This window comes from Hippocampus guttulatus, chromosome 18 (genome assembly GCF_054856545.1).
Source record: "Hippocampus guttulatus isolate MCC_2025c chromosome 18, RoL_Hgut_1.0, whole genome shotgun sequence".
NCBI lineage: Eukaryota > Metazoa > Chordata > Actinopteri > Syngnathiformes > Syngnathidae > Hippocampus > Hippocampus guttulatus.
Genome location: NC_141278.1, coordinates 10,542,388 through 10,564,483, shown reverse-complemented (window position 1 = coordinate 10,564,483; position 22,096 = coordinate 10,542,388). Strand labels below are relative to the sequence as shown.

The following is a 22,096-nucleotide window of genomic DNA, read 5'->3' as shown; positions in this document are numbered from 1 at the left end:
TGACGGGGTGGGGGGGTACCAAACATGCATCAATCACTATCACAGTACTACACAATTTTCTCTTCCAATTCAATGCTGTTTATGTCAACTGAAAACAAGTAATCTACCAAAATAGCAGAAGCAATTATGACCAAATCCATTAGTGACATTTTAGTAATATTGATGCCCGATGAGGATTAACCCCGAACCCCCCCCCCCCCCAAACAAATACTGATTTTGACTTCTGAAGCATTTTCATATGGAGTAATTATTTTATTTTATGATAGGATACTTTAAGATAAGATAAGATATCCTTTATTTTTCCCACACTGGGGAAATTTACAGCCTCCAGCAGCAAGAATGGAGGCAGAAAGAAGAAAGAAGAAAAAACAAACAAACACCGTTCAATTAAGTGCAATATAAATACAAAATGGATAAATCACAGTGCTATTTACAGTTGTTTTCCACATCATTTAATTATTATTAATATTATTGTTGCTATTTTTTATTCAGCAGCCTGACAGCAGTTGGTAGGAACGAGCGTCGGTATCTCTCCTTCTTGCAGCGCGGGTGTAACAGTCTCTGGCTGAAGGAGCTACCTAGTGCTGTCAGGGTGGGAGGGACTGTCCATCATAGCTTTTAGCTTAGTTAGCATCCTTCTGTTGCCCACCTCCTCCAGAGTGTCAAGGGAGCAGCCCAGGACAGAACTGGCCTTCCTGACCAGTCGCTCCAGTCTCTTCCTGTCCCGGGCTGAGATGCTACCTGACCAGCAGACAATGCCATAATGGATGGCCGAGGCCACCACCGAGTTATAGAAAGTCTTAAGGAGCGACCCCTGAACCCCAAAAGACCTCAGTTTCCTGAGTAGGAAGAGTCGGCTCTGTCCTTTCCTAATAAGGGTGTCCGTGTTTGTAGACCAGTCCAGTTTGTTGTTCAGAAGAACACCTAGGTACTTGTAGGAGGTCACCCTCTCTATGTCCATACCCTGGATGTTCATCGGTGCCGGTGAGGACTGTTTCCTGCAGAAATCCACAACCAACTCCTTAGTTTTCCTAGGGTTGATCTGGAGGAGATTCTGCTGGCACCGGTCCACAAAGTCCTTCGTCATTCCCCTGTACTCCCGATCGTCCCCCTCTGTAATGAGGCCAACAATCGCAGAGTCATCGGAGAACTTCTGAAGGTGGCAGTTTGGAGTGGCGTGTCTGAATTCCGAGGTGTAGAGGATGAACAGGAATGGAGCCAGAACAGTCCCCTTTAATCTATCTTGATCAATTTAGGAATGCACATATGTCAGGAAATAATACATAATCATAAAGTATATAATAAATAGTGTGTATACAGTTTCACTCTCCCAAGAAAAACATATTTCTTCATTTTTGTCATTTAAAAAAAAATTACTCAACTGTATTTATAGAGCACTTTAAAACAACCACCGCTGTATACAAAGTGCGAGGCCAGTTAAAGATTTGAAAACAAATAATGGATTTTTTTTTTTTTAAACTCTATATGGGGGCCAGTGACGGGATGCCAGAGTAGGAGTTACGTGCTGCCTTTTATGAGTGCCAGGCAAGAGGTGAGCAGCAGCATTTGACCTACTGGAGATGTTTGATGGAGGATTGGCTGACTCCAAGGCGCATTACAGTCATCCAGATAAGAAGTGACAAAGGCATGAATTACTTGTATAAAGTGCTCTTGAGAAAGGAGAGTCTTTACTTTAGCCAGCTGCCGAAGATGAAAGAAGCTGGATTTAACAACGCCGCCAATTCCTAACTTCCCCTTTAACTGTGGGAACACGTCCCGGCAGGGCAGATAGCAATTGTGTCGAAAAAAGAAAAAAAAATGCCAAAGCGGTTGTCTTGAAGATTAAACAGCTCACTTTTCAGTGTGCTTTTAAATCTTTTTTTTTTCCACTCTATTGTATGGCGCCGCCAGGACAGAGGCTTGACACAGCTTTTCACGGTTCAATTATAGTTCTCCCCTTCGCTCTCACTGGGACCCTTCTGTGATGGCATCACAAAACGCGTGCGCGCGCGCACACAAAGCAAAAGCTAAATATACCTACATCGTAAATCCTTTAGATGCTCTCTAAGCTGAAGTCTCATGAGATACTCAAAGTCTGACATCACACAGATGATGATGATGATGATTGAACATGTTTTGTGCAATTTTTGAGGTTAGTTTTTTTTTCTTTCATGTAGGTTGTATTTCTAATTTCACAACCTATAGAGTTTTTGTCTATAGAAGAAGAATCTCCATTGGTGCCCGGGGGAACGAATTAGCCCCCTAACAACCGCAAGAGTAACCCGTAGGCCTGTTCCAAAAATAGATTCCCAGTAATGGGACATTGTGATTTTCTAGGATTGTAGGAGACTCCGGGACTAAACTGGCCTCGAGGCTGAACTTTTAAAAACTGCAGTATTGATGAGCTCCACCCTTAAAGGTTCTGTTAATGGTCTTGGAGAAATTGCTCAAATTAAGTTTCGATGTATTTGGGTTCTCTGAATGTTGTTTTGCACCTTTGACCTCAGCCAAATCAGCGGCTTACAATACTCAGAGGAGTGAGATTTTATGAACCTATACTCACGCGGCGTAAAATGCCTTTTTTTTTTCCTGTCATGTTTCCGGAAAGCTCCGGACAGAACTAGAAAAGAATTGCCAAAAAACGTTTATGAACAAAAATACGTCGCTAGACCGACAAAGACCAAAAGTGTTTGCAAAAAAGGCAAGTATAAAAACATAAACAGGAATTGCCTGTCGGTAAATAGACGAGAAGAAACCCAAACGCGTGTAATACAAAAACCGTGACTACCACGAAAAACTATTGACAAAGGTAAGTGCAGAAAACCTGGCGGGAACAAAAACAAAGACAAGAACATGGAAAGTCTCGATGAATTCAACACTTGGTGACAGTCGTGAGGAAGGCGAATTATCCGACTGAGACACGACAACAAAGGAGTCCTTCAATCGTCGGCTGATTACATAGGCAGCATGTGTGCGAGCTGGAGGGACGGCCATCCTCTGCCACCTGCTAGAGAAACACAAGAACGGGATCATGACATTTACATTGGTTTAGCTCGAGTTGCTACGAATGTATCATCGGTGCATTTCACTCTCAAGACATGACTAATCGATTTACATTTAATGCAACTGTTACACGAACATTGTTTGGTTATTCTTGGTTTGAGTAGTCATGCTTGGAAGGATTTTTTTTTTCGGGCTATCGTCACCACTTTAACTTGGTGAAAATTGTTTTGAAATATCAGAAGTGGGGACACACCATTAGTATTGATTTGTGAAAAAAAATATGAACTTGACCATAGTTGGAAGTTTCTGCCAGACAGCGATAAGATGTCTCTCTCACCTCACTGAAATGCTCTTTGCAACCTAACTGCATGTGACAGCTTTGTTTCTCTACTCAGTTTTAAAGCTAAATAATTGTTTATATCACATGTGTCAAAGTCAAGGCCCGGGGGCCAGGTCTGGCCCACCACATCATTTTATGCGGCCCGCGAAAGCAAATCAAACATGTCAAGTTTTATGATGCTTGCTAAAGTCTGAACCAAAATTTCAAATTGTCATATGTAATCAACAATAACAGTCATTATTCTTGACTTCTGATTTGAAAACTAGTTATCCATCAATTTCTGTGCGCTGTGTATGTAATATGTGGAGGGGATTAAACATTTATAAGGTTTCCTAAAATTCATAACGGCCCTCCAAGGGAAACCGGAACTACAATGTGGCCCGCGACAAAAATGAGTTTGACACCCCTAGTTTATATCATGTTTAACAGTATCACAGAAATTATTCTCACAACCCTTTTTTTGTCATTGTATTTGCAGGACAAGTATTTTTTATTTTTTTTAAACAAAGTTAATTCAAATAATTTTGTTGTGGTGTTTTTCTAACCTAAAATAAGTACAGATAAAAATGCCATTCAAGTACTGGCTCAATAAGCAATATCAGTAGTAGTATCATTAACAACCCATTTGTGAGTGAATTTCATCATCGGCTTAGTCCCTTTTTACTTTTCTAAATATTCAACTACCGCATTTTTCAGATTATACGTCGCTCCCGATTATAAGTCACACAAGCCAAAAAAATGCATAATTAAGAAGGAAAAAACATCTATAAGTCACACTGGAGTATAAGTCGCATTTTTGGGGGGAATTTATTTGATAAAATCCAACACCAAAAGCATACATGTCATCTTGAATGGCAATTTAAAATAAAAATAAAATTGAGAGCAACAGGCTGAATCAGTGTACTGTATACTAACGCGTGCCTGGTAATGTCAGCAACGACGTAACATATTAAGAGTTATTCAGATAACTCTAGCATAAAGAACATGCTAACAAGTTTACCAAACTATCAGTTTCACTCCAAATCACTAAATCCACTGAAATCTTCATCCTCGGTGTCACTTTTAAACAACTCCCCCAACTCGGGAGATAGACGATGCACCGCTTCCTATTCTACGTCGCTTATGTCAGACTCATCGTCGATTTATCAACACAGGCCGAGATCGCCCTCTAGTGGTTTGATGTGAGAATAACACGTGAAATGACATAATCATGTGTTCATAATTTGACACATAAGTCGCTCCAGAGTATAAGTCGCACCCCCGGCCAAACTATGAAAAAAATTGCGACTTATAGTCCGGAAAATACGGTATTTCTTTTTTATGCCTTGAAAACATTCACACTTTCATGCACCCTGTAACCTGATGATAAGCTGTCCACTGTAGCAGCCATTGTCCCTGAAAGGGTTAAATATGCCATTATGAATAGCCTAGCCAAGAAATAGAGCCTTTAATTGAAGTGAAAGTGACCTCAACGCTTGTGTCGGTGTCACAGCTGTCCCCTGAGACCGAGAGGGAAACTAATGAAATTGTAAAACGACCCTCTTATCTAAAGCAGATTCAGTAATTACCTTGGCCATCTTCATTTCGTTACTAATTGAAGGTCTTCCCTTGCGTTCCCCGCGACCGCAGCAAAACCAGATACACAATGCAGGTAACGGAGTCAGAGAGCCTCTGAGAAGTTTTCAGCTCATTTCAAGGTCACTTTGCAAAGTCTATTAAACTCAAACCGGGCTTAATGATGGCAAGTGTCTGTGAAACTTATTTGGTTCATTTGTGTGATATATATGAAGCCAAGATTCCGAGGTCACTTAATATCGTCGTTTCTCTCACAGTTTCGACTTTGGCTGCTGGGTCTGGGTTTCAGCCTTGCATACGGCAGCATGTTCACCAAAATCTGGTGGGTCCACACCGTCTTCACCAAGAAGGATGAGAAGAAGGATAAGAAGAAGGTAATTGTGAAAGGGAAGTCGCGGCTGGGATTGGCTGCACGTGTGCTGCAGGTGAAGTTAAGTCTCGCCCAAGCTCCTCCGCTGAGCAGCGGCGTTCAGTTTTATTTAATCATCTCCTTCAAGGGCAAGCTCCCTCGACAGAGATGATCAACTGTTATCTTTTTACCTTTACTCACACTCCACTTTTACAATTGGCCCACGACTTGCCCTTGAGCATTCTCTGTCATCTATTTGTCCTTCTGCCAAGCCAACAAACTCTTCCAATTGGTCCCAAAGGCCACATCCTCGTTCCATCTCACGGAGATTTTCGCCGTCGACGAGAATATCTTCGAGGATGATCCTGCTGTGACACAAGAGCAAGACTCCTCCCAGCGAAGAGATGCGGCGCCTTGCTGAATATTTATGAATAGCCTTCGCTTTGCAAAGTCAATCAGTAGGGGCGGGGGGTTTCTATTACTGAGCTGTGACAAAACTCATGGAGTGTACATTAATACACTTCTGTCTCACGCTCCAATTGCTGTAAACACGGGAGGAAATGCTCATTGCATCGCCTTACGTATTTAAAAAATAAATAACTAAATCTGCTGCAATTTCATTTGATGGCGCTGCCGTTATTTAGGTCGTGACTTTAACCCTTTCATGCACCCTGTATCTTTATAACACGATAAGCTGATTCAATGAAGTACATATTTGTCCGACCACTTTATTTATTTATTTTTTACTCAACATGGTTGGCGGGTATTAAAACATTCTAAAAAAAAATAAAAACGTACATCACGACAGTCACACGTTGACTACTGAGCAAACTAAATTTACCGCAACACCGATTGGACAAGTAATGTCATGTGATCATCTGCAGCCAGCGATGGTCAAGTGGGCGTTGCTTAACTAATTGACATCTTGGGTCGGTGTTAGGTTAATGCTGGTAATCTGAGAGTACATCGGGAACAGGAAGACTCAGGAGGCAGGCATGGTTGTCTTTCTTGCAAGAGAGTGCGCGCTAAAACATGTCTCGGTTCACAATCTCGGAGCAGCTCTCCAGCTGGCTCTGCCATGTAAACTGTTACAGGTTCCGGGGCAACTCTGAAGAGACCGTGTTTGTCTCCTTGCATTTATTGGAAGGATGTCCCTGATACATGATCTTATAATGGGTGTAGGGAGTATTTGCACATTTCACAACAGTTTCAGTAGAGGAGACTTTCAATGAGAACACACAGTTCATTCCTGAGGTGATCAGACAGCTTCTGCTGGATGTCGGTGGTCCGCGAACACAGCTTGGGATGTCCCTCACACGGTGTCCTGGGGTTGGTGTTATCTTCTCACAAGCAACAGTTAATTTGACCAGAAGCCGTTAACTTAACAAGATATTATCTTAAAAGCTAGAACAGGACCAGCCTGAGCTTTCCCAGTGACAAGTCTCCCATTATCAACCTACCCCATTGTATATGAGGCATTTGCGAGGTTTCACTCTGAAACAGATTACACAGAGAGTAAATATGGGATAACAGAATTACATTTATTCCAACGGTCGGCTGTGTCTTAACCTCCATGGTGGAAGCTTCGTCAAACGCCTGAGACCGATTCACCGAACCCCTGGGGTTCGATGGAACCCATGTTAAGAACCACCGCAATAATCTTTTGGACAAAGTAAAATATTGTGATCCAAAATGATTGTGACCGATCCGATGAGCGAAGCTTCGGCAAAAAAATACCCATGTGATTTCCATAAATACATGTAGTGTTTAAGAGGTGACTCAAAATGCATCCACTGTACTTCATACACTAGATAGATTTGTCGCCCATGTTTTGTTTTTTGTTTTTTTTGTAAATATAAACTAGGAACATATTTTGAACATTTAGTGGTTGTATATTTCTTTTTTCCTTTCACCTTGTTGGGGTAGAAGCTGTGCTAGGTTTATGTTTAAAGATGTGCCATCTATATGTGTTGCTGATTTTTCTTTTTAATAATCTAGTTGTGATCACTCCTCCCCCTCTAAATATTGCAATTAAGATATTTTTAAAATCTACTCTTCCCACGTATTTTTTTTTTTTAAACAAAGACGAGAAATAAATTAACCTGCATTGCAATAAACGATATCTAATTCATGAAATAAATGTTTTGGTATGATAGAATAGGCTTACACTAAAGCAAAGGCAAATGAACCATGAATTAATATGAAAGATTTATTTATTTATTATAGAGATATATTTATCTATTTGTGTTACGTTATTAATCTACTAAACACGTCCACAACGATTGCATTTTTTTTTTTTTGCACTCTGCCCGGCGTAGCTTACAATTTGGCAGCTGAAAGTAGACTAAACTGCTGCAAGCAGGTCTAAGTTGTGGTGCAGGGGATGTAATGTGATTTTTGGTTAATTTCATCAACGTAAAGGCTGACAGGTTCTGAGCTCTGTGGACACATGTGATGGATATTTAATTCGTAAATACGATAAAGGCATGTAAAGATCCCTTTGAATGATGCCGCGCGAGAGCTACATGTGACAATAGATGCTCCACCAGCTGATTCTCATTCTTTTATATGACATACTTTAAAAGCACCCACAACAGAATTTTTATGAACCTTTATTCGACACTCAGCAGTGAGTACTAATCATTTTAGGTGATGACATCATTGTCAGAGCGTAACAGAGCGCAATCTCTCAAACTGACGGACGGCTCTGGTCGGTCTAATAGTTTCAAAATCCTGGTCGTCTTTGTGTTAGCACAACAGGCCCTATTTTCATTCCCAGCGCAAGTCTAGCACAAAGGGCAGTGTAACTGTGCATCTGCGTGCAGTTTGCGTCTTTTGGGTATTTTGTTCGACTTTGCACAGGTAGAACATAATGGGGCATTTGCACCGTTGGGCGCCATTATGGGATGGAACATAGGTGAGTCCCAGCCACACGTAATGGCATCCCATATTTGTATTAAAATCAGAGCGGGAAATGACATTGCAGAAACAGATATAAACTCACTGGGGTCCATGCATAATATTGGCACGCAAACTGCAAGATCTCCCCCTTGCTCATGATGTTGTCGGTCGTGCATGTTGGATACCGCATTGCACCCATGCCCAGTGTAAGGGTGTGGGTGTAGATTTGTTTCTACGCCGAGCGGCACGGGCACCTGCCGACCAAAAAAAAAAAAAAGTGCCCAACATACGATAACAGCAACTTGCAACAGCGGCTTGTGTCGCTGTGTTCCTCAATATCCACTGATTTATGATTTTTTTTTTCCCTATCTGCAAAACCAGAGACCTTGATCATGTCGAGCAATGCACCAAATCAATCCCCACTTTATTAAATTGGACCTGATCCAAGAAAATCATTCTATTCTTAATCACAGTACCATAAAGCAACACCTGTTTTTCCTGTGGAAAAATCCGGTCGGGTGTGCATTCCCATTTGGATGTCTTTTTGTCTCGTTGCTGTCATGGCTCAGTGCTTTGAGGGCAGATTGAATTGGCCTCAGTTAGTGATGGATCATTGTTTCTGGAGCAGCTCTGGCGGCTCTGTTTGTGGCTTCATAAATCCCTCTTTCACGACATTAGATAAAAGGGAGAGAGAGAGAGAGAGAGAGAGAATTTGTGCCTTTTCCTGACCCTTGCTGTGTCCCCGCAGCACCTGGAGCCATGGAAACTCTACGCAACTGTTGGCGTCCTGCTTGGCATCGACTTCTTGTCTCTCATGATCTGGCAGATTGTGGATCCGTTACATATCACGGTGGAGGTAACTGTATGTTTACCAAGACATCATGCAATCTGTTGTAGATGTGAGCAAGAAAACAACAACTCATAGTTTCAAAAAAAAATACAATACAATATTCATGTCTGATGATGATGATGTTGGCATGTGCACAGAAGTTCACCCGAGAAGCCCCAAAAGGAGACCTGGATGTTTTAATCCAACCATTATTGGAGCACTGCAGCTCGGAAAAAATGAACACCTGGCTAGGTAGGTTGAAACACAAGACATTTCCGACTTGCTGAACTGAACCGAACGGGATATTTTGCGCCATTTAATGAAGCAAGAACCATCCATTTTGGAATCCCAACTCAGTTGCCCCTCGCCTGCCTCACAAAGCCAGTTGAAAGCAGAATGATCAAAACATGTTAAGATGGTCGGTTACGCGCTTACATCGCTATAATTGCTTCAAATGTATCATATTGACAAAGTTACAAAGATACAGTGAAACTCCTCTAGAACGAAACCTACATAGGCGAAAATACCCCCTTATGTGAAAAAATCTTCATGCATTAACACAATTCCCATTCTCCTGCCCCCCATACGACGAAAATCCCCGTTGCGTTATACGAAATCATTTTCTCTGCTCCAGCCTCGCGAAGACATTGACTACAAAAAGTCTTATCCAACAGCGACCTCTACTGGTTCGTTCGGAAAAGGCAACAGTGGTTTACATAGTGAATGATGTTTATTTCGGTCACAGCTGTGAGTTTCCTGGACTCAACATACTCATAGCTGCTCTGCCATTGGCTTACCGAGCATCATCCTGGCCTCCGATTGGCCAAGAGGGACCTCACTGTCTATGTGTATAGATTGTGAAGCTAGATCCATAGCATCCGATTACTGCTCATAAATTGCTTATAGCTCGACGGACATTCAAATAAACGAGCGTTTCCTCGAATGCTTTACTTGTTATCATGCTAAAAACAGCCACGGGACGCTTTGTAGTCCTTGATGGCCATAGTTAGCTCTCGAAGGCTAAAAACCTTACGCTAACTGGAGTGCTGCTCTCTCATTAGCGCTATAGTTCGCGTAAGGTTTTTAGCCTTATGGCCATCGAGGACTACGAATCGTCCCGTGGCTGGCTTAAAAGTTCATTGCATGACATCAGCTGAGCAACGCTGTCTTGGGTGACGATCGAGGGGAGGCGAGGTAGAGACAGTGAGATGGTGGAAAGAAAAGCCACCGGGTCCAGACATATTTGTTATTGTTAGATTCAGACGAGCGTGGACGTTATAATTCTAAAATGGCTACAAAACAGACCTTTGGATGTCAAGCAGCTAAGACAAGAAGAGTGAAAAGAAAAGTGATCAAAATGAAAGACGGAGCAAGCAAAATAAAAGACATTATCCAAGAAATTGATGTAAGTGAATGCTGATCGTAAATTTCGCAATTTCTTTCCCTATTTTTCTTCTTACACTGACTATATAAGTGTAGAAATAAGCAAATAAGTGTGTGCTCATACTTATGCACTATTGGAATAAAAACAGAGTACACATACGTTTGTGTGTGTGGGTGTGTGTGTGCTTACATCTGAGATCAAATTTGCTACAATTAAAACCCCCCTGTTGTGAAAAATTTCTTGCTGCAAACATGATTTCGTTGTAGAGGAGTTTCACTGTAATACTGTTATTACAGTTAGATTTTATGAAATATGAGAGGGGGGAAAAAATCCACAATGCCATGTGAGATGAACTAGTCAAGCTTCCAAAGCCCATCAAATTTGCTTACTTATTTTTCTGGATCTTTACTCTCCTACACTTAAAAGTTTGTCAAAATATTAGCAGAAGATTGTTTTTCTCTTTTTTTTTTTTTTTTTTTTTGAGGATTTGTGACTCAGGATAGAATTATCACTCCCAAATCACTCTAGTTGCCAAACAACCCCACTATTGATATAAGAAAATAATAATAATAATTGGGAAAAAAATATATATATACTGTATTTTTTTTTTTAATTCATAGATTTTGCTGTATTTTTAGTTTTGGAGTGATTAGTTTTTTTCCCCCCCAAATACTCTACACAACACTAAATCTCCTTGAGATCCACAATGGTACACATAAATGTTGGTATGCGCTGTTGGTGTACATGTTGTGTGTGTGATTTACTGAAATTATGTTTTACTAAGATCAAAAAATGGCAGAAGACTAAATTGCATATTCACTCACACTCATAAATTGTGGATACCATCATATTTAACCCTTTCAGGGACAGCGGTCACTACAATGGACAGCTTATCATCTTACAGGTCACAGGTCATCATTATTGGTGCATGAAAGGGTTAAAGTGACCTCACATTCCTCGTCATGATTAATGGAAGGAACGGTTCACATTTGCTCCCTTTCTTAATTGTCTTTCTTACTTCTGCCCTCATTGGAAGAGTGCAGAGGGAATGCCGCTCCGACGTTTGAAGCCGACTAGCTCCTTCGCAGTTTTAAGTGAGCATTCTAAAAGTACGGCGAAAAAACATCCGCTGCCGTTGATATTCTCTGGCAACTAAATACAGTATCCAGTTTATTAGTGATATTTGCAGTATATGCTCCCAAATCTGGCTGGTTAAAAATGTAGTTCTTTGGACCTTTTGATGAACACTGAAAAATCTCAAAACCACACACACGCACACACACACACGCTAAAGTGATATTGTAGTTAGTGTTAACAACATCGGGATTCTCATAAAAGATTCACATTAATGAGGAGTTTCACTCTGGGCAATTTTTTTTTCTGTTCTACTAATTGGACGAGGGAACCAGTGCTTGAATCTGTATTCTTTAAATTGGACTGTTCTTGTGTCGATGTCTGCGTGAACAAAGAATTGGCTCTGAAATGCTTTTTCCATTTTTCATTTTGCCAAGCTCTTGAAGTTGAAGGGATTCTCATAACATGGTCTAGTTTATTTATAAATGAAGAGCCAAAGCCCTAGATCGTGATGGTGGTGCTGTAGAATCAGTACGATGCCAGCGTACAATTTTAAAAGCTATAGTATCCTATGTATGTTTTCCCCTCAGGCTCATGGAATGGAGATGAATATGAACAGCACACACATAATGCATATGATGCTCTCATGACACTGCTGCTGTTTGGAGCTGACATTCATTATTTCCATGCAGTGCTGGGCAAGCTACTTTCAAACGTAAAACATCACTTCTGTCGTTATATTACAGCGCTAACATTTCAGAATTACCGTATTTTCCGCACTATAAGGTGCACCTAAAAGCATTCAATTTTCTCAAAAGCCGACAGCGCGCCTTATGTGTCTAAAATAAAGAGAGTGTAACTCTCTTTATATTCCCCATTGAATTATTTCCCTGTTAGTGTTCCTATGCCATCCAGTGGCGATTATTAGCAGGAACCAATTGTAACCTAAAAGGGTTCTGCCCGACACTAATTGACATGTGCGTTTGCCAACACACACTCAAACAAACAGACAATTACTTTGTGAGCTCTGAATATCAAAAGCATATTTAACTACTGACTAAATGAAGGAAGAAGGAGACAAGCAAGACTTCTCAGGCTGTTTGTGGATGTGAGCCCATGAGGTTTGTGTGCCTTTTTGTTTTATCAATTGTCTACTTTTGTCTTTCATTTATTGCTTTGCAATGCCATTTGTATTCGTATGTTTCATGTCCGCCTTTGTTACCAGTTCTCAATGTTACAGCTGAAGCGGTTGTGAAGCTTCTATCTAAATAAAGCTGTATTGTATTGTATTGTATTGTATTCCCTTTAGCATAGCACCATCTAGTGGATGCATGGCGCAACCGCAGCCACCGTCGTAGTTTCTATTTTATGCGCCTTATAATGCTGTGCGCCCTATAAATGAAAACAGTTTTAACCCTGGAGAACCCAAGAACCCTTTTCTTCTTTGGAAAATGATGAATTATACATTAAATAACTGATATATGTTCACTGAACACCAAAATATATGTTTTTTCAAATATTCAATGCTTTGATCCTAATTTAAGATTAGGGCCAAATTTGACCCTTTGGGATTTAAGGCTAGCATTTGAGTAGCAGAATTTATAGGGGCCAAATCTGACCCCATGGGTTCTCAAGGGTTAAAATAGGCCATTCATTGAAGGTGCACATTATAATCCGAAGCGCCTGATAGTGCAGAAAATACGTTTTTCTATGTTGCTCTTTAGTTACCTGTACTTATCTTATCACAGCCGAGTGACGGGCAGCCACCAACCGATGGCAGGACACATGTAGACAAACCGCTACATTCATACACCGGGGACGTGTCGAGTGATAATAAACCAAATGTACATGTTTTGGGAATGTGGGAGGATGTCGAAAAATGAAGGGGAAAAAAAACTCCTAACTGAGTCCTGTCATTGTGTTACTCCAAAACTTCTCTTAACCTCGTGCACTGTAAAACCCATATTTTGTTTTGTCTCCATTTTTCTGTCCAGGTGTGGTGTACGGTTACAAAGGCTTACTGCTGCTACTCGGTATCTTCCTGGCTTACGAAACCAAGTCTATCTCCACGGAGAAAATCAACGACCACCGAGCTGTGGGCATGGCCATTTATAATGTTGCCGTGAGTGCCACGAACAGAATACATCACATGAAACCAATCATATTGAATGTGCACAGTCGTATGGTCATCCTCATAAAAAATTGTTCTTATGTGTCATCTTGGGCTCACAATGTCAAAATGTGGACAGCATGATTAAGACGACTGATGAAATTTGACTTCTCATTGAGCCAGGATTGGATGCTACGGATGTTATGATTTTAACCATGTCAGGGATAGCGGTTACTACAGTCGACACCTTATCATGTTATCAGGTTACAGGGTGCAGAGAAGGGTTTAGCCGTTAAGCTCCTTGTTTGAGAACAGAAAGTTCCGCCAAATATGAGATATTAAAGGGTTCATCATGCTGTTTCAACGCTTCGACAAGGTGAAATTAAGATCACCTGGAAAGCTAGATAGACGTAACTCTTCATGAGCCATGTATGTGTGCATCTACGGCTAGTGGCAGTCAGCTAAATGTGTTTCAGTCGCTTGTCAGATCTGCATAAGTCTGAAAACTTGGTCTTCAACTCCAATCCTCTGTCAAGTTAACCAAGTGAATATTTCCCTTCCTTGATTATGTCCGTGTCATCTGGAATCTGGATTTTTTTTTAAATGACTACAGATGGCACCTTTGACAAAGTTTCTTGAATTCACAACAGAGAAAATCACAGTAACCCAAATTGGGTGACATTGCTAACCCAACGCTCGGTCCAAAAGAGACAGATTCAATGCTGTGTTATATAAAATCAGGTCGCTTGAGCCCCTCCTTCGATATCACTCTAACATCTCTTATCCATTGAAATGGTAAGTCCATGCCATTTCTGCCTCTTGTTTTCCACGGAAATTGTCTTTTCACGTGTTAGAAACGTTGAGTTCTTCAATTTCCTCCATCCTGTTAAGACCAGTGATATAAATGGAATTTCACTGGCAAACATTTTGGGGGGAGATGGAAGTAGCGAAAGGCAGCCCGGTAGTCCAGTGGTTAGCCCGTCTGCTTCACAGTGCAGAGGTACCGGGTTCGATTCCAGCTCCTCCTCCCTGTGTAGAGTTTGCATGTTCTCCCCGGGCCTGCGCGGGTTTTCTCCGGGTACTCCGGTTTCCTCGCACATTCCAAAAACATGCATGGCAGGCTGAGTGAACACTCGAAATTGTCCCTAGGGGTGATTGAGAGCACAAATGGTGAACGACTGGTTAGCGCGTCGGCCTCACAGTGCAGAGGTGTGTGGAGTTTGCTTATTCTCCCCGTGGGTTTTCTCCGGGTACTCCGGTTTCCTCCCACATTCCAAAAACATACGTGGCAGGTTAATGAAACACTCTAAATTGTCCCTAGGTGTGATTGTGAGCGCAGATGGTTGTTCGTCTCTGTGTGCCCTGTGAGTGGCTGGCAACCGGTTCAGGGTGTACCCGGCCTACTGCCTGAAGACAGTTTGGATCGGCTCCAGCATGCCCCGCGGATCAGAAAATGGATGGATGGATAGAAATAGTGAAAAATGATCTCGAATGACAGAAGTACAACAGATGATGATGATTTGAGTTATTTTCAATCTCTTTACTCACATAGGTTAATCCATTTTTTAATTCAATCGCATCAACAGGTTACATGCAGCATCTACTGAAGTGCCCAGCAAGTGTCGATCTCGAAACTATCATGACGCAAATGGAAGTTGCTGTTGGAGTAAAAACCTTGTCTTGTTTATTCGCTTATAAATGATTTCATTTGGGCCAGGAGTGTTAATTGAAGCCAACATGGTTGACGATGCCTTTGAGTCCAGATTGGTGATGGGTGACCAGATTGTTGGATTCAAAGAGATGAAGTGGAATGAAATAGATGAGTTCCATACAAGTGGTGGACAGGATTTTGTTCGTCTGCTGTTATTTGCACGTACAGAACAACCGGATTGCTCCTGCTGCTGGTGGTAGAGTACATTCATTCCCTTTATTTGGCCTTCTGAATGGTCTTTTTTTTTTTTTAGCTTTGGTACAGGGCTGACTGACTGTCGATCGATGTCTATCGATTTTTGACCTCAGCTACGCCTTTCTTCTGTCCCCCAGCTCCAAGAGCCCATCCCGGGCTTCATCCCATTTCATCTTCTCCACCTGTCATCTTGTCGTGTAATTGTCCTTTTTCCGTATTTGCTTGCAGCGCTATTTTAATTATGTAATTGTCATGAAGGGGGCGTTATGGTTAGAGGACCCAAAAAAAGCAGAGAGGCAGGAGAAGCAGGGTGTACTGAGCAAAATGTATTCACAAAAACACAAACTGAGGTCCACTCGAAAAAATTAATCCAAAAACACAGAGTCCTGGAAACCAAAGTAACAAAGAAAGAAAGACCCGTGACAGAAGCACAATGATCCGAACCCCGAGTGAAATGAAAAGAATTAATGACCAACAGGTGCGACGACGGAGGACAAGCCCTCCACCGCCACCTGTTGGCCAGAAACGGAACGAAACTATGAGCGTCGTTGCTGAGAGTCAAGCACTCTCCTTCCCGCCCCGAAACGTTTTGTTCTCAACTTTTCTCCTTTCTTCTCTTAGTTTTGAGATTAATTGAGTAAACAACATATCGTCAGTCGCGGTTCTTGGGGAGAGGCAATGGGAAACAGCCAATTGTACCCGCACACCTTACAACGCTCTATTATACATTATTAGGGGTGTGCATCCCTCCACTTAAAGACGAGTCGAAACGTATCTCGATACACGGGATGCAATACGATTCGAGAAATGATTCCATTCGGGTGGATTCGTTGGGATTCTGATATGGTTCAATATGATGTGGCTCAGTTTGAGAGGGTATGATGCAATCAGCGCCGAGTTGTCATTTTCATACAAATAAATAAAGTTGTCACTATTGTAAATGTTGCATTCAGGCGGAAAAAACCCATCTCGCTCAATTTTATACGTATCTCGATATACTTCACAGTCAAACAATTCGATCGGTTGGATTTGATGCATTCGCATCAAAACTGTGTTCCGGATTCAAATCATAATCATCAAATGTTGTTATGGTTTGCAAAAGACGATGATGTCGACACCGAATATACTCTGTCCCTCCTTCTGATTTTGTGTCGCCGGTGTTTACAAAGTACATGATGCAGTGATGTGAATTTAACCCAAATTCATGTATGCTGTCGTTCAAACGATTGTCACACACTGCCACTTATAAAAAAAAAAAATTCAGTGAATAAAACTCTCCCCTTACAGCGGGTGACAAGACTGCTTCAGCCACCCGTATTTGGAAAGTGAGTGGGTTCCTGACACATCAAGTGGTGGGCTTTCACTTTTGTTCTGATGTTTGCTCGATGTTTACCGCATCGACGTGGCGTCATTTCTGCCTGAGTCGTTTTCACCATTGGATGGAAAAATCTCAAGGGTCCGGTTTGATGGATGGATTTTTGACGTGAGTGGCCTCTGAGTAATTGCATTTCGGCCCTGGAGGAGATTACGCCCCGTGTCTTTTTTCAAAGTTTCTTGTCGACGAGCCTGCAATCGCACAGCGAAGGAAACGGCAAAGGCAGCTCTCCCGACACTGTTGTTATGGTGTTAAGTCGATTAGCTCGACAACACACAAACTTGTTGTGCATTGCAACAAAGAACTTTGGGTAGGATATATTATTATTATTTATTTTTGTTAAGGTAGAATAAAATGAGCTATTTTGTGACACAAAATAATGTCCGTCTGTAACTGTGTCAATCACTCGTTTACTCGCTCGCCATATTGTTCCATTTTCATCTTCTAAGAGGACAATGCTGCCATTACAAATTGAAAAATGTCAGTATTCACGAATCACTATAAGTACATAATCGACATTGTGTGGAAAAACTGAATTGGTACAATTGCTCAAATGGCACAGAACCAATTCACGGCCTTCTCACAAATCCAATTTACCGTATTTTCCATACTATAAGGCGCACCTGCAGGACATGTATGATGGCTGTAAAACAGTGGTGAGGTGTGTTGTAGGTATGACGGAGGAATTCAAGGTGGAGGTGGGACTTCACCAGGGGTCTGGTCTGAGCCCCTTTTTATTCGCTATGGTGATGGACAGGCTGACAGACGAGGTTCGACAGGAATGGACTATGATGTTTGCAGATGACATTGTCATCTGTGGTGAGAGCAGGGAACGGGTGGAGGAGAAACTAGAGAGGTGGAGGTTTGCCCTGGAAAGGAGACGAATGCAGGTCAGTCGCAGCAAGACAGAGTACATGTGTGTGAATGAGAGGGACCCAAGTACAAGAGTGAGGTTACAGGGAGAAGAGATAAAGAAGGTGGAGGATTTTAACTACTTTGGGGTCAACTGTCCAGGGCAATGGAGAGTGCAGAAAAGAGATGAAGAAGCGTGTACAGGCAGGCTGGAACGGCTGGTGAAAAGTGTCAGGTGTGATGTGCGATTGAAGAGTTTCAGCTAAGATGAAAGGAAAGGTGTATAAAACTGCGGTGAGGCCAGCCATGCTGTTTGGACCTGAGACAGTGCCAGTGAAGAAAAGACAGGAGGCAGAGCTGAAGGGAGCAGAGATGAAGATGTTGAGGTTCTCTTTGGGAGTGGCCAGGTTGGATAGGTTCAGGAATGAGTACATCAGAGGGACAACGCATGTTAGAGGTTTTGGAGAGAAAGTCAGAGAGGCCAGACTGAGATGGTTTGGACATGTTCAGAAGAGAGAGAGTGAACATATCGGGAGAAGGATGCTGAGTCTTGAACTGCCAGGCAGGAGACCGAGAGGAAGACCAAAGAGGAGGTTTATGGATGTAGCGAAAGAGGACATGAAGGTAGCTGGTGTGAGAGAAGAGGATGCACAAAACAGGGTTAGATGGAGGCAAGTGATTCGCTGTGCCGACCCCTGAAGGGAAAAGCCGAAAGGAAAAGTAGAAGAAGAAGAAGGCGCACCTGAAAGCATTCCTTTTTCTCAAAAGCCGGCAGTGCCAAGCGGGCGTGTCATAACTAATTGACATGTTGAGTCGGGTTTGTCAGAAGCTCCGTCAAACCCCTCAGACCGATTCACCGAACCATTGGGGTCCAACCCAGGCTAAGAACCACTACTCGAAATTAATAAAGCTGTATTGCAACCTGCCTCAACTGGCGGACCGCGATCCAATACCGGACCGCCGACCTCCTCTGTCCGGACCCTCGGCAAATTGTATAAAATAATAATTTATAAAGTGATTTTTACGTTATACATTTTATATTTGTGGACTATAATCTGCACATTACCGCGATCGCTTGTTAAAATTATCCGTTGTATTCTTTGCATGCACTAAAAGATGTATTGCAGAGGACCGCAGCCGAGCGACTGTGTGTGTATAATGTTTGACTAACTGGAGACCCTGGCTGAGCAGGGCATGTCGGCGATAACGATGCACTGATTGGCTCCTCTGAATTTAGTGTGTGACCATACATAAGCGTCAGCACGCGTCTATCCCAATACACACGCATTCAAAATGGATGATTGTATCAGGAAACAGACGTGTGCTCACAGCTTCAGTCCAGGAGAGCCGCACACAGACAATTAGACGGGACGAATCGCGGGAGGTTTCGATTGTGTGCAGTTTTGCTCCCGTCTACCCGGGGATCTTTGCAGCTGTTTAACAGCAGAACACCGCAACATGGTAAATGAACATCACAATGGCGTCCTCAAATAATATTTGCATGCCTCAGACATTGCATTCACCTTTAGTGGAAGAACAGCACTGCACATTCCTGTGCTCCCTTGTGTCAGTATTTAAAATGGTTCTTAACTCCTCTTCTGATATATTTTTCAGTGATTTCAGAGGGGATGTGAAAAGGGGAATTGTACAAATGAAAAGGATATTTTTGTTATCATGTTTAGTATTTATTTTGGTAAAATTAGTATTTTGTTTTATTTTTGTTAAATTAAGGGACAAAAAGACTACTGTTTAACAAAGTTAAAGTAAAATGTCTTATTTCCCTAAAAGGGCTATTTCTATTATTAAGCAGGCACAACTTAACAAAATAAAAGAGTTTGTGTGCCTTAACACAATACCTCTCATTATTTGCTGTGTCCTGGCAAAGTGAATAATTGTTATTTTCATGCACCCCATTATTGATTGGTTGTGAGGAGTGTTGATTTGTATAAGCTTGGCTTGACCATACTAAATGGTCATATAGCCCTGCTCCCCATGACCGCCGTGCATGGGACCGGACCTTGGTCTTATTAAAAAAAAAAGTGGACCTACAGCATTTCTAGTTGAGGATCACTGCTGTATTGTATTCCCTTTAGCGCATCTAGTGGATGCACGGTGTAACTGCAGCCACTATTGTAGCTTCTATTCTATGCGCCTTATACTGCGGTGCGCCCTATGTATGAAAACAGTTTGAAAATAGGCCCTTCGTTGTAGGTGCGCCTTAGACTCCGGAGCGCCTTATAGTGCGGAAAATACGGTACTTTCCTGGTTTCTCACACCAACCCCCCCCCCATCCCCAAATTGAATAAGGCGCATCCGATGCCAATGAATGACTTTGATTGTGAAGCCACACACAAACACAAATCAACTCCTTATGCTGATCAACAAAAACAGTTCTGTCCACAATGCCTACACGTCCTAACAATGTCTTATCTATCTACTCTTTTCCTCAGGTTCTTTGTTTGATCACAGCCCCCGTCACCATGATCCTGTCCTCTCAGCAGGACGCCTCATTCGCCTTTGCCTCCCTGGCCATCGTTTTTTCGGTCTACATCACCCTGGTGGTTCTGTTTGTTCCTAAGGTAAAAAAAACAAAAACAAAAACAAGAACACATCGCTGTTACCTGCCACACCTTTCGCGCAGATTTAAACAGCAGTCAAAATCTCTTTCAGAAATGGCCTTCTACATTATCTGATCTGCTGTAATGCCATAATGACCTGGACATTGTCCCTGTCTTACTGTGCATGTAGATGCGACGTCTGATCACACGAGGTGAATGGCAAACCGACGCCCAGGAGACCATGAAGACGGGTTCCTCTATGAACAACAATGATGAGGAGAAATCCAGACAGCTGGAGAGAGAGAACAAGGAGCTCCAGAAGATAATCCAGGAAGTGAGCCAAAATGTTTTCTTTCATTCCCTCGCCACCATATTGTCAACTGGAATAAATAGGTAGATGTGTTGCTTTTCTAACGCCACCGATTTGGAACTTGTGAACATCTGAGCCATTTTGGTACAAAACTTGCAAAGTACCCTAAGCCAGCTGTCCCCAACCTTTGTTGCCCCACGGACCGGTTTCATGCCAGACAATATTTTCAGGGACCGGCCTTGAAGGTGTGACAGATAAATACAACAAAATAATATAATATGACCTGCATGAAAACGATGGTATTTTCGAAACATAATAATAAACATGAATCATGACAAAAGGAACGTCTGATCTGGCCGCAACACTCTCTAGTCGCGATGGTAACGTTTTACCCTGCCTTCAAAATAAATACAAAGTGCATGAAAAATACGACTCACCGTCGCCGCATATTATGCAGAGTGGGCTTGATGCGTGGGAATCTCCCTTTGAGATAAATCCGTACTTGATGCAGGACTCTGGATATTTTTCTTGAAAGTCGTAGGCTCCTCTTCTGTCTCCTGGCTGGGCAGTTTCCCCTTCCGAAAGACGTTTGTTTTTTACTCTGTTTGCAAGCTCCTTGGTTTGATTTTAGTGGTAACCTATCGCGTGACCGAAAAGCGCACCTTGACCTGCGTCAAGAGTGACATACTATAAACGGATGTAATGGAGAATCCGGTAAATTTCCGAAATAAAATAACATTCAGATTCAGAAATGAATAAAACGGAAGTCATGTAAGTTATTTATTCTTTCTGTGTGGCCCGGTACCAAATGACCCACGGACCGCGGCCCAGGGATTGGGGACCCCTGCCGCAAGCCCCCCACAAAAAAAATAAAATAAATAAAGTTCTGATTTGCGCAACTTCCAAATGCACACATACTACATTGTTGACTAAACTTGAACAACGTAAATCAAGAAGTGTCTCAATTTCCACATGGCGCTACTGGGAGGCTGTAATTAGCTTTCCTGTCGTATGATACGAGCAACAAATGGTTAGCATGTCTGCCTCACATTTCTGAGGTTCAAGGTTCGAACTGCAGCAATATGTTCGGTTTATTAGTTTTCTTCTTCGCACTCGTTCATCGGCATTCTTAATTCTTTTTGTCTGTGAGGCACTTTCTTGTTAATTACGATGTGGAATAAACTATGTAATTGCTTATCTCTTTGTGCGTCATCGTAAAATGCAATTTCCTCAGATGAAAAGATTTTTTTTTAATTGCCCAAAGGTTGGAATGGAAATGGTTGTTGATATATGCCCTGCAATTCACAGCCGACCCCAATCTATTGTACCACAGTGAAAATAAATTTTCAAAAATCATGTATAAAATCACAATAACATTTGTCAGTTTGAACATTAAATATTTTGTTTTTGTAGTGTATACAAGTGAATGTCCCGTAAATTGAAAGTTCATTAGAATCGATTTTTATGTGTGTATTTTTTTTAATTTATTTATTTTTGCCTGTCATTGTTTTTTCTTTTTTTTTTAACAAA

The 22,096-nt window shown here is 41.9% G+C and overlaps 1 protein-coding gene across 2 annotated transcripts in view; it reads left to right on the top strand.

Annotated features, from left to right (window-relative positions):
* Positions 1-22,096, top strand: part of gabbr1b (gamma-aminobutyric acid (GABA) B receptor, 1b) — a 154,491-nt gene that overhangs the window by 119,781 nt on the left and 12,614 nt on the right. For both annotated transcript variants that reach the window (XM_086136027.1, XM_086136028.1), the window contains 6 exons: positions 5,176-5,292; positions 8,917-9,024; positions 9,156-9,249; positions 13,450-13,577; positions 20,149-20,277; positions 20,447-20,590. In XM_086136027.1, coding sequence (XP_085992153.1) covers positions 5,176-5,292; positions 8,917-9,024; positions 9,156-9,249; positions 13,450-13,577; positions 20,149-20,277; positions 20,447-20,590 — 720 coding nt within the window. The remainder of the gene's footprint in view (positions 1-5,175; positions 5,293-8,916; positions 9,025-9,155; positions 9,250-13,449; positions 13,578-20,148; positions 20,278-20,446; positions 20,591-22,096) is intronic.